Consider the following 12,603-nt stretch of genomic DNA (forward strand, 5'->3'; position numbering starts at 1 on the left):
TTCAATCGTGTGCAAAGTAACGACAAAAGTAACTGTAAATTTCGTTACCGTTACCCAAAAAATGTAACTCGTTACCGTTACAGTTACCAAAAAAAGAAAGTAACGCAGTTACCAGTAAAGTTACCAAAAAAGTAACTTGTAACTGTAACTTCGTTACAAGTAACGAGTTACTTCCATTCCCTGGTGTTATCTCACTCTATCTATTATCTCACTCTATCTATCTATATCTAACCAGCAGACCAGTGTTGCATGCTGTATCACATATGACGCGCGCGCGATTTAACTCTTATAATTAAAAATATTATTCAATATAATATAAAATATTTTTATTATATATGTATATAAATATAAAAATTGAAATATCGAAATAGAGAGATATATACGTCGTCGAGAAAGTATAAGTGTCTACGTGTTTGATTTCGAGGAAGTGAGTATCTATAGGTGTTCGCCTTCGAGGAAGAAATAAGCGTCTAAGTGTTCGCCTTCGAGGAAGTAAGTATCTAGGTGTTCGCCGTTGAGGAAATGGGTTTGTTTGTAAGAAACGTCGTCGTCGTCGTCGTCGTCGTCGTCATTATTGCCAGCTACGGAGTGAGGAAATGCATTCTGGAATTTTTGACGCAAGAGATAAATGTGGTCGCGACAATATCGATCGCTGCGATCTGTACGATCGTTAAAGTCGGATTATTAAGTGTCTCGGCAATAACAAATGATTGAGGTTAGGAACTCTGTCACATCGATGGCATAGACGAATACAGAAGTGAGGTTAGAATAAATATCGATCTCTGCGATCTGTATGATCGTTAAAAAGAGTCTCGGCAATAACAAAGGATTGAGGTTAGGGAATCTGTCACATCGATGGCATAGAATAGACGAACATGTAAATCCGGTTAGATATTTTCTGCTTTATTACACAAATTCTCTGCTGTAATTCCACTGTAGGAATACAAATTATTTTCTATATAATTTTTTCTTTTTACAGCATTTGGTTAGGTAACTTATTTAACGAGAAACTACCGTGTCTCCAGATCTGTTATTTATTTGTTTGGTAGATACCTTAATTTGTATTCTCTATTCCTTATATAATTATTAAAAAATTGATTCTTTGTTCTTTGTTGATAGGAAAAGTCTGCAAAGAAAAAAGGTATGGATTTAAAAGACTCTTGCCTTTTATTTACAGGATTTTCCCTTCAATAAATCTGAAGATAAAATACAGCACAAAGAATCAATTCTTTTATAATAATGAAGATAAAACTTATTTGATACAGTTACTCAAAACATAAAATTAATTGGTTTTAGTATTAAAATCTTCAAAACTTTAAATAATTTTCTAATAATAAAATATATCTATTAACATGGAAAGTAACTGATATATTTTTGAAGGTGCCAGTTCAAAGTGAACATTCATAAAATGTATATCCTTTTGTTGCATAATAATGATTTAACAACACATGTACACTAGTTGTTTATAATAGTAAGTTTATAAAAAATTTATTGAATGATCATTCAAATCTTGACCACCACAATGTTATCTTCGGATTTTTATCTCTTGACTATTTTTATATTAATTTGTTGTGATTCCGATGATGATTTATTATTATTTTAATACAACTTTATCTTGTAATCATAGATTTATCGATTTACGTCTAGTCGTTTGCACATGACCTACCAACCATGTGGATTTGATTGTTTGACGTTGAGAGTAACCACTTTCTTATTGATCCATGCCTTTTTTGTGAATTTACTACTGAAGATGGCCCGGATGTTAGGCCGAAACGTATAGTATTTTATATTTGATATTTTTTGATTGTTAACAAATATATAATTTTTTTATAATTTCGCATTAATAACAGCGAGTTTACTCTCATTAGCCTATTTATTTTTTGTATTTTAAGTTTATTCTTTAACTTTAATGATACTATTTAACTATCACGTAATTGTATAATATTTGAAATAAAAGAACGCTCGCGAAGCATATTATTATTTACATTTGTCTTTATTTTCACATTATTATTATGCAAGCAGACAATTTTTTATTCATGTATTACCTAAGAAATAAACGCAGTATTTATTTCATTAACTTTTCATCATTTATGCAACACAATATGAAAAATGGTCAAATGCCGATATTGTTCATAGCTTTTGCTTATTATTTAAAATAAGATATCTTAAGTACAGTCTTAAGATGTCGCGTAAACTAATCATAACAGAGCCGTATGAGCGTCTTAAAAGACATCATTTATGAATACTAGTCACGGACTAGGTACACGCAAGTAAAGCGCGCATGCCGGCACTGAGCGCTGCATGGATCCGAGTGCTTATTCATTAATTTCAAGAAGCTCTCATGCAAAAACTATTTGTCGGACGCAAATTTGCTAAACGAAAAAGTTGTTTGTTTTAGCATAAAGTATCATGTCCTGTACTCCGAATCCGCGAATTTCGGATCACCCTGTATATGTATGTATGTTCATTTTGATTATTGAATTTGGATAATATACACTCTTTTTATATGTTCACTTTGAACTGGCACCTTTAATAATATATCAGTTACTTTTCATGGTAATTTATTATTAATATATTAACAATTTGACTTTAAATTATTTAAAACAGAGTAATATCCGACCATAATCATTAAAACTTCGATTCATTGCATTTCCTCCCCCTTCTTTCTCCCCGACTCGCCCTACTACTTATCATTTTCACTCTCCTTCATATATATACAATATATTTTTAAATCATTTTTTATATATATTTTTGATACATCTGTACTTTAACATAATATATTATCACGAAAGTAACTGATATTAAAATATCTATATAAATGTACAATTTATACTAACTTCGATACATTGCACATCCTACCTTCTTTTATTTCACTATCTTGTCATATAATATGGATTTTTCCCATAAAATATATCGTTTAATTAACTAGTCTTTAAAAATTCTATCTCTAAAGATCTAAGAGGTACCAACCTTATATTTATTTAATTCTAATGACATGTATCTTTTGTATGTATATATAAACTTACCTTTTTAAAAAAAGGTAGAAAAAAGCGCTAAGAATGGGTATTGCTGGTCAAAAAACCATTTGGGTCAGTTTCACCAACGTCAATTACTTAGTCGACTGTGAAACTGACCAATCACATTTGCTGTTTAGTAGAACCATCTTTAAAAACCTACGTAATATTATCCTTATTTACTTAATTCTAATGACATGTATCATTTGTATAAAAGATTTGATATCAATAGTCGGCGCCAAGTTAAATTCTAATCTTCAAAAACCTACGTGGTATTATCCTTATTATTTACTTAAATCAATGACGTGTATCATTTGTATAAAAGATTTGATATCAATAGTCGGCGCCAAGTTATTCTACCTTATTACTTACTTAATTTTAATGACATTTATTATTTGTATACAAGATTTGATATCAACAGTCGGCGCCAAGTTAAATTCTACCAAATTAAAAAGTAAAACACAAGTGGTACCTTTAATCTTTAAGAACTATAGTTCCCATATATAAACCCATATAGTACTATTAATTAAATTCCACTAAATTAAAAAGTAAAACCTAAGTGGAATTATCTTTATCTTCATACAATGAAACTTAAGTATATGCCTTTGTATTCTTATTAAAAGATCTTCCTATTCGAAACCAAGTGATTTAATTCTTCTTTAAAAAAATTATATCACAATTAATTTAAAAACAAAATGAAAAAGATTTATTTAAATAGAAAAATATTTTATGTAAAAACACTTCGCGCTGCTAGTTCTCGATCTCGATGTAATAAAAGACAATAATAAAGATAAGAAACATTTTCACGAGAATTAAAGTATTTAGTGTGTATATATTCGTGTATATGTATGTGCGAGTGAAATGTATCTCAATCCCAATATATAATAACGTCATAATAAAATTATATATGGATGTAACATTTTGTATAAAAAAGATTAGAAACTGCGAGAGTTAAAGTATGAAGTCTGTATGTATATTCGCGTACAGTATATGCGAGTGAAATACATAAAAAAAGATAAGTAAGCTGTATTTATTAAATGTAGCATTTAGAATATGTTTACTATAATTTTTAAATTATCATTACCCTTACATATATTTGTATTAATTATTATAGCTTTTAGATAGTTTTCATTGTTTTTCTTATTCGCTCTAGCAGCGTGAAGTGTTTTTACATAAAAAATTTTTCTATTTAAATAAATCTTTTTCATTTTGTTTTTAAATTAATTGTAATATCATTTTTTTTAAAAAGAATTAAATCATTTGGTTTCGAATAGGAAGATCTTTTAATAAGAATACAAAGGCATATACTTAAGTTTCATTGTATGAAGATAAAGATAATTCCACTTAGGTTTTATTTTTTAATTTAGTGGAATTTAATTAATAGTACTATATGGGTTCTTAAAGATTAAAGGTACCACTTGTGTTTTACTTTTTAATTTGGTAGAATTTAACTTGGCGCCGACTGTTGATATCAAATCTTTTATACAAATGATACACGTCATTGATTTAAGTAAATAATAAGGATAATACCACGTAGGTTTTTGAAGATTAGAATTTTACTTGGCGCCTACTATTGATATCAAATCTTTTATACAAATGATACATGTCATTAGAATTAAGTAAATAAGGATAATATTACGTAGGTTTTTAAAGATGGTTCTACTAAACAGCAAATGTGATTGGTCAGTTTCACAGTCGATTAAGTAATTGACGTTGGTGAAACTGACCCAAATGGTTTTTTGACCAGCAGCACCCATTCTTAGCGCTTTTTTCTACCTTTTTTTTAAAAAGGTAAGTTTATATATACATACAAAACATACATGTCATTTGAATTAAATAAATATAAGGATGGTACCTCTTAGATCTTTAGAGATAAAATTTTTAAAGACTAGTTAATTAAACGATATATTTTATGGGAAAAATCCATATTATATGACATGATAGTGAAATAAAAGAAGGTAGGATGTCCAATGTATCGAAGTTAGTATAAATTGTACATTTAAATAGATATTTTAATATCAGTTACTTTCGTGATAATATATTATGTTAAAGTACAGATGTATCAAAAATATATATAAAAAATGATTTAAAGAATGATTTAAAAATATATTGTACTTATATAAAGGAGAGTGAAAATGATAAGTAGTAGGGCGAGTCGGGGAGAAAGAAGGGGGAGGAAATGCAGTGCGTCGAAGTTTTAATGATTATGGTCGGATATCACTCTGTTTTAAATAATTAAAGTCAAATTATTAATATATTAATAATAAATTACCATGAAAAGTAACTGATATATTATTAAAGGTGCCAGTTCAAAGTGAACATATAAAAAGAGTGTATATTATCCAAATTCAATAATCAAAATGAACATACATACATATATATAAGTAAAGCATTGCAATTTGCAGATTACAATTTTCTAGAAAATAACTGCGATATGTTATGCTTAGTGCACAAAATATAAAAGTTGTTATACTAGCCCGTACAATGAAGAATAATTGCTTGTAATTCCAGAGTACCAATCTGTTAATGACTCGGAAAAAAAACATGGCGGCCTGCTCTCAAAAGAATTTTGATAGGTAGAATAAATGATTGAAATGATAATATATTACCATGAAAAGTAATTGATATATTATTAATAAAGGTACCAGTAAAAAGTGAACATACATAAAGTGTATGCAACTTTCTACCGATTTTCAAATCGCCTCCGCCTTTTGCTGTCCTCCTCACCTCACCGCGCGCGGTCCAAATGCCGCACGATGTTCGAGCGACATTTGGACTGCGCGCGGTCCAAATTTTACGCACAGATGCATATTTGTATACGGGGTAGAAGGTACGCAAATTATAATACTTGTAATACCGTTACTTTTTAAGTTTTTACAATAAGGATTTGATAATGATCTTGCAATTTTTTTTTACTATAACGATAATTAATTAAATATTAAGAGTAGGAATATCAATTTAAAAATGTCGTTACAATGACAGGACATCGTCAGGTTCGTTTTATACTAAAATGAAAAATTTGATATTCTATAATTTTTTTTTTTCTACAACTTTATTCAATGATTGAGATTTACTGTGATTTGTGAGATTATAACATCTTTTCTGCCAATTTGATGTGATGTGTCTCACAAATATTATTTTAATATATTTTATTTTGGAAATGTACTGAAGATGACTCGATATGAGTCGAAACGTATATATTAGGATCCATTATTGAATAAATGATATTTTAATTCAATAATAAGAGTTATTATTTATTGCATATTAAGAGCAACGCTGCACTCGCATTCGCCCTTGAAGAATGTATTATTTTTGAACCATAAGAGTCCGTTGAAGAAGATCTCATATTGTTAAAATATTTTTCAATTTAAAAAGTAACTTATCATTATTACTGTTATTTATTAGATGAAATCAGAGCCGGCTTAAGGTATTTGTGGCCCAGGGGCTGATGTTAAAATGGGGTCGCCTTCATTCATAAGAATTGTTTTATAATAGTATAGATAATAAATACCTATTTTCAATAGAAATTATTTATTGAATAATAGATATTGAATAACAATAAATTAAATGCAAAATACAAATTATATATATTTTAATAGACTAAAAAGACAAATTAAGAGTCAAACTTGTCAAATTTTGATTCTTAATTTGTCTTTTTAGTCTATTATTTTATGTTTTATAATAAGAATCCTTTACCTTATTTATTTATTATTATATATATTTTGCAATTCCTATTTAAGAAACATGATTGTTCATATGACTTTTGTAGTTTGAGCCGTTTTAATTCTGCTTAAAAGATACAAGTAAGTTCTGGATGTTGAAAAATAAATACATGAAGATAATTCATATTTTATTAAAGTTGTAGCACTTACAAAATTTTTTTTCTTGATTCAGTGCACGCAAATTCATTGATTAAATCATTAATTTAATTTAAATTTCTACAAGCTAGACAAGCTAATTTATATTCCTCATTGTACTTTCTTTTATTGAATATTGTCTATGTTTCATTGCACGAGGAATGCAAAATTAATTGTAATAGTTTTAAGTATTTATTTGTATTTTATTATTTAATTTCATCAATAAATACAATTTTAAGTTAAGGGGCCCCCTAAAAAAACGGGGCCCGGGGCTATAGCCCCCTTAGCCCCCCCCCCTTAAACCGGCCTTGAATGAAATATAACTCGTTACTTGTAATGCATAGGTACGTTGTTTTATTCGTTATAAGTAACGAGTAAAAGTAACTTGTTACCAATAACGTTCTTTTCAATAATAAAAAATAATAATATTAATATAGCAAAATATTTCATATTTAGTATCAAACAGTAAAAAAATTAAAAATCATGTTTTGATATTAATTATTCTCGAAAAGTAACAACTATATTATATGTATACATATTAAAAGTCGAAATTATTGTCTGCAGTATAATAATCATATAAACCAGCGATAAGATTACAAGAATTAAACAAATTTACTCGAAAATTTAAAAAGCTTGTTTTCTTAAATTTCATCTATAACTCATTGTCCTGCTCATGTATTACGAGTTGGACTTTGCTATTTTAGCCATACATGTAGTACACGTGTAATGATTTACGTAAGACACTCAAAAATCTGTAATATAAAAAAAATAATAAACGACCAATGCAAAAGTTGAGTGAGTATCGCGTATTTACTAATGCAATGAAAATGATAACCTGCTTGTACACAAGGTTAACCGCCTTCTCCTCTTCTTTGATGATTTGGAAATCAAGGCATGCAACGTTGTGTAACAGAAGAAACAAATGCTTGTTTCTCCCATCTTTTTCTAGTTCTAAGAATTAACTAATCTATGTAAAAATGGGCATTTAATTAAAATCGTGATAGAAAGAAAAGAATCGATTAGAATCAGCATGTAAATTTAATATATTGTAACATTTAAGTTAGTTATAATTATTGACATAACGATTTGGACAGATCTAACCTCAGTAAAAAATTTTTCATTAATACAATTTTATTACTAAAAAAAAAAGTATTATTCATTAACATCATATTCTACAATATTTACATTCAACAAAATTATAATTAAAAATTAAAACGTTTTTCCGTTTGAATTTAAAAAACAATTTTATGGTACCCTCAAGCAGTTACCATAATCTTAAGCTGTACATCACAGCGCTGTTTAATCTCTAGGAAATCATACTTCGATGCTGAACTGCTACTTTGATAATCCACAACACTGGATGTTAATACACTTATAAATGCAATAAACTAGATCAATAGATGATGTGCACTAGTACACTCCATATAAAATTTATATGAACGTATATGATCATATCTAACAAGTAGATCTAAGCAGATATGAGATATCGAAGATTAGATTACGCCTCCTACATATGATTATATATGAACATATACAATGTGTTCAGCGTAACGGTCCATTGATTTTTCATACACTTCAGATAATTAAAAAAAGATTGAAAGGTGATTATCCATCTATTTCATACAGGCTACAACATTCGATAAAAAATATAAACAAAAATTTGTTTAATAAAAAATTAAAGTCATCATGAATATTTTGAATAACACCATACAATTTTTTTGTATAATATTGTAGGGATCTTCAAAACGAATTCAACGCACTATCGAGATTGCCACTTTTATTGATGTTTTATTGATACACACATACACACACACATAAACTCATAATATTTATCACAAATATTCATTAATAAAGGAATACTTGTGTGAATTTATTAACTTATATGAACAAATTTTATTGATTTTATTGATATTTGATATCAAATTTGCAGCATTATAAACATAAATTTATAAAAAAGATAGTGTAACTTAACACATCACTCAATAAGTCCTGGGCCTGACATAATATATGGCGCATTAATAACGAATTCATGTGATTTTTAGAAAGTACTAAACCTTCAAACATACGTGTCAATATTTTAGCTCAATCAAACCTTTACTTTACAAGTTACAGTGGTTTAAGTGACGCTACTTTTGTCGAATTTGGACGATCAGAGCGTTCAGCATCATTTGTGCTTTTACGACCGCGTTTAAAGTCAGCATACCACCTCTTAACTATTGTTTCCGACAGAGCAGAGTCCAAATAACACTTATCAAGCCATTGCTTTGCTTGAACGGTATTTGTTCCCATCAGGAAGCAATGCTTTATCAACACACAAAATTCAGATTTTTTCATTGCATTGTTTTGAAAAATACAAAAGTAGCGTCACTTAAACCACTGTAACTTGTAAAGTAAAGATCCGAATGAGCTAAAATTTTGACACGTATGTTTGAAGGTTTAGTACTTTCTAAAAATCATATGGATTTGTTATTAGTGCGCCATCTATTATGTCAGGCCCGAGACTTATTGAGTGATGTGTTGTGTAAGCAAATATTCAAATTGCTTGCCTTCTTCTGCAACACAAAGTTGTGCTCTTTTTAATAAATTACTATGCGAAACATCTATTATACTATTTTGATTCAAAATTGCACAAGCCATAATTATTCTTTCTCGAAGATCTTGAATATTATTTATTGATGTTTGATATACAAAAGATTTCAGATGTCCCTATAAAAAAAATCCATCAGAGATGAATCCGGAAAAAGTGCCGGCCATCGGACTGGTCCATATAATGTACTTACAACACATTAAATATCAATAAAATCAATAAAATTTTTTCACATAAGTTAATAAGTTCATACAAGTATTCCTTTATTAATGAGTATTTGTGATAAATATTATGGATCTATGTATATCAATAAAATCAATAAAACATCAATAAAAGTAGCAATCTCGATAGTGCATTCGTCTTGAAGATCCCTACAATATATAGAAAAAAATTGTATAGTGCTATTTAAAAAATTTAAGATGACCTTAACATTTTTAATTAAAAAAATTTTTTTTTACTTTTTTATGTTATTTTTATTTTTTTTATCGCATGCTGTATAAAATAGCCCGTATGAAATAGATGGATAATCACCTTTCAACCTTTTTCTTTAATTGTCGGAAGAGTCTAAAAAATCGTGCAGATTATTACGCTAAACATCCTGTATAGTCAGATTTGCACAGATATGTAAAGTTTACATCTGAGCATATCTATGGCCATATATCATATAATTTAATCTGACGAAATATAATTTAATCTGGTCAGATTTAATACTCTTTTTCCGAGCAGAAATATCCTGCATATATCAACAGAGATAATATCTGAAAAAATTAAAACAAAGAGAGTTCTTTTCCTTGTATTTAATTCGGCACTGTCCAACGTTGGATTTTAAATACGAAATTACAATATCCTCTTTGCACAAGTACACGTACTCTCGTATTCGGCATGCTGCTATTATACCGTTGCTGTTGCACCTACTGCTACTGCTGCTGCTAAACTAAACTGAAAATTCTACTTGTCCCTTATCAATGATGACCAATCGAGACAACATGAGACGAGAATACGTACAGCGAAAAAGAAGGGCGCTCGCGCACACAAGCATGCACAACACACTTGTTTACTGCAGATATCTCACAAATTACTTTAAAGTACGTACAACGGCAATGAGATTTTAAGAAGTAAAACTTAAATTTTAAATCTTAAGTCGTAAAAATTACGTTAAAAATTGACCAATTACAATCAAATGTGGAAAAGAGAATGCAACTATATGATTTTGTAAAATTTTTATGGCTTTAGGCTTAAGTCCAGGTCCACAACCTTGTTTTAAGAAACTGTAAGTCAAAAGCGTTAAACGATTAGACATCGGCCAGAGAATTATACTTTAGACCGTAAGAATTGGGTTTTGCTCAATTTGCTTATGTCTGACAGTTACAGTTTAAAAATCATGTAACAATAATTTATATATAGAAATAGAAATTAGGGGGGGTGCGATCAAAGAATAGATGTGTTGAATGAGGATGGAAGAGGGTATGAATGGATGGCTAAGGTACAAAAGATAAGAAGGGAAAGAATGGAAGAGAGAGAGAGAGAGAGAGAGAGCGGGAACGAGAGCGAGAGAAATAGATAATGGGTAGACAGGTAAAGAAGTAAATACATAAAATACAAATAATGAGGAGACAGGTAAAGAAGTAAATACATAAAATACAATGTAAATTAGAAGTGTAAGGAAGTCAATATGTAATATATTTAGTTGCGAAAGCATATCAAATAAACTACTACTACTACTACAACTAGAAATAGAAATTAATCAATTAATATCTTTCGGCTTATAGTTTACAGCCCCTTACAAAGCAAGGTTGTAGACTTACATTAAAGGTTAAGTTTTACGTTTATAATCTCACTGTAGACACTTAAGACGAATATGCCACGCAGAACCGATGGATAACAAGATTGCGACAACACTCAGCGGCGCGATTGCTACACACAAACGTCACGAGCAGTCACGAGGAGACTGAATGTAAGTCCCGATACGACAGAGAGAGAGAGGGGGGGGGAGGGAGACGAACAGTTCTATCTCTTCTTGCTCATTAATTTCGTATATTTGTCTCGATTTCACTCGTTATTCCATGCTGAAGTTAGCAACTTTTACTTTCCACTGTTCATCTTTTCCTTATGTACTTTATCATAACATTCTGCATATCAATTCTAAAAACAATATTTATTATCTATACCTATTTACATATCCGAAAAGATCATATCATAAAAATAAAAAGTTCAAACCATGTTCAAAAAAAGGTTCTCAAAAATTTAAACCTTTTTATCTATAATAATAATAATAATATATTACCATGAAAAGTAATTGATATATTATTCAAATAAAGTTAAAGTTGAAGGACTCTTTATATGAAAATAATAATTAAAACGAGGTGAAGGACAATGAGAGTCAATTCGTAAGTAAACAAGAAAGCGATTATAACATAAAAATTATAATATGAATTTTTAAAAAAAAAGAATACAATATAATACTTAGCCGCTTTAAAATTAGAATATCGGTCAATATATAATAATATAAAAAAATCGCTCGATGTAAAATGTCGTAACAAGTTTCAACTCTTGGTTTGAGTCCTCTTCAGACGTTCAACAAAAATTCCTTAATCCAATATAATTGAGACAACACATTTCTCACTGACTCCTCGATTTCCCTCTTCGTTACACAACATTGACAATACAAGATGGCAAAGTTGTATTGAAACAATGTATCTGTAACTTGGCATGAGAACAAAATCAAAAGATGTGAAAATAATGAAATTCAACAAAAATGTCTTACTCACCAGCGAAAACGATTTGTCAGTTTACAATATGAAAGTTAAATAAAATAAAAGAAGTCATAGAGCAAAATGAACAAAAAAGTAATAATACAAAACATTTTCACAAAACTTATTGTATAAAATATAAAACGAATGCAAGGATTAAGTGAAGGGAAGTATTACAACTGTCGGACTCCGATTTGATTCTCCATGAAATATGTTGTTAAGCACGAAAATCTAAGGGACACGTATTTTTTTATACGTGCCCTAACTCATGTTTAAGGGGTAAAACACCCCTTTGAAAAAAAAACGGTATTTTTCTTTCGAGGCGAATATCGTCGGAAGTATAAAATATATAAAAAAATTTTTTAAACAAAAGTTGTACAGTTTTAAGAGTACTT

General features: G+C 29.1%; 1 protein-coding gene across 1 annotated transcript in view; it reads right to left on the reverse strand.

Annotated features, from left to right (window-relative positions):
• LOC108781686 (calcium-binding mitochondrial carrier protein Aralar1-like) overlaps positions 1-10,636 on the reverse strand; it is a 31,447-nt gene extending 20,811 nt beyond the window's left edge. The window contains exons 1-2 of the mRNA XM_018549740.1: positions 10,464-10,636; positions 10,328-10,397 (exon numbers count right to left, since the gene is read on the reverse strand). Of these exons, the coding sequence (XP_018405242.1) occupies positions 10,328-10,342 (15 nt within the window). The 5' untranslated portion in view covers positions 10,343-10,397; positions 10,464-10,636. The remainder of the gene's footprint in view (positions 1-10,327; positions 10,398-10,463) is intronic.
• Positions 10,637-12,603: the final 1,967 nt, after the last annotated feature.

Source organism: Cyphomyrmex costatus, unplaced genomic scaffold (genome assembly GCF_001594065.2).
Source record: "Cyphomyrmex costatus isolate MS0001 unplaced genomic scaffold, Ccosl1.0 scaffold872, whole genome shotgun sequence".
In the NCBI taxonomy this organism is placed as follows: domain Eukaryota; kingdom Metazoa; phylum Arthropoda; class Insecta; order Hymenoptera; family Formicidae; genus Cyphomyrmex; species Cyphomyrmex costatus.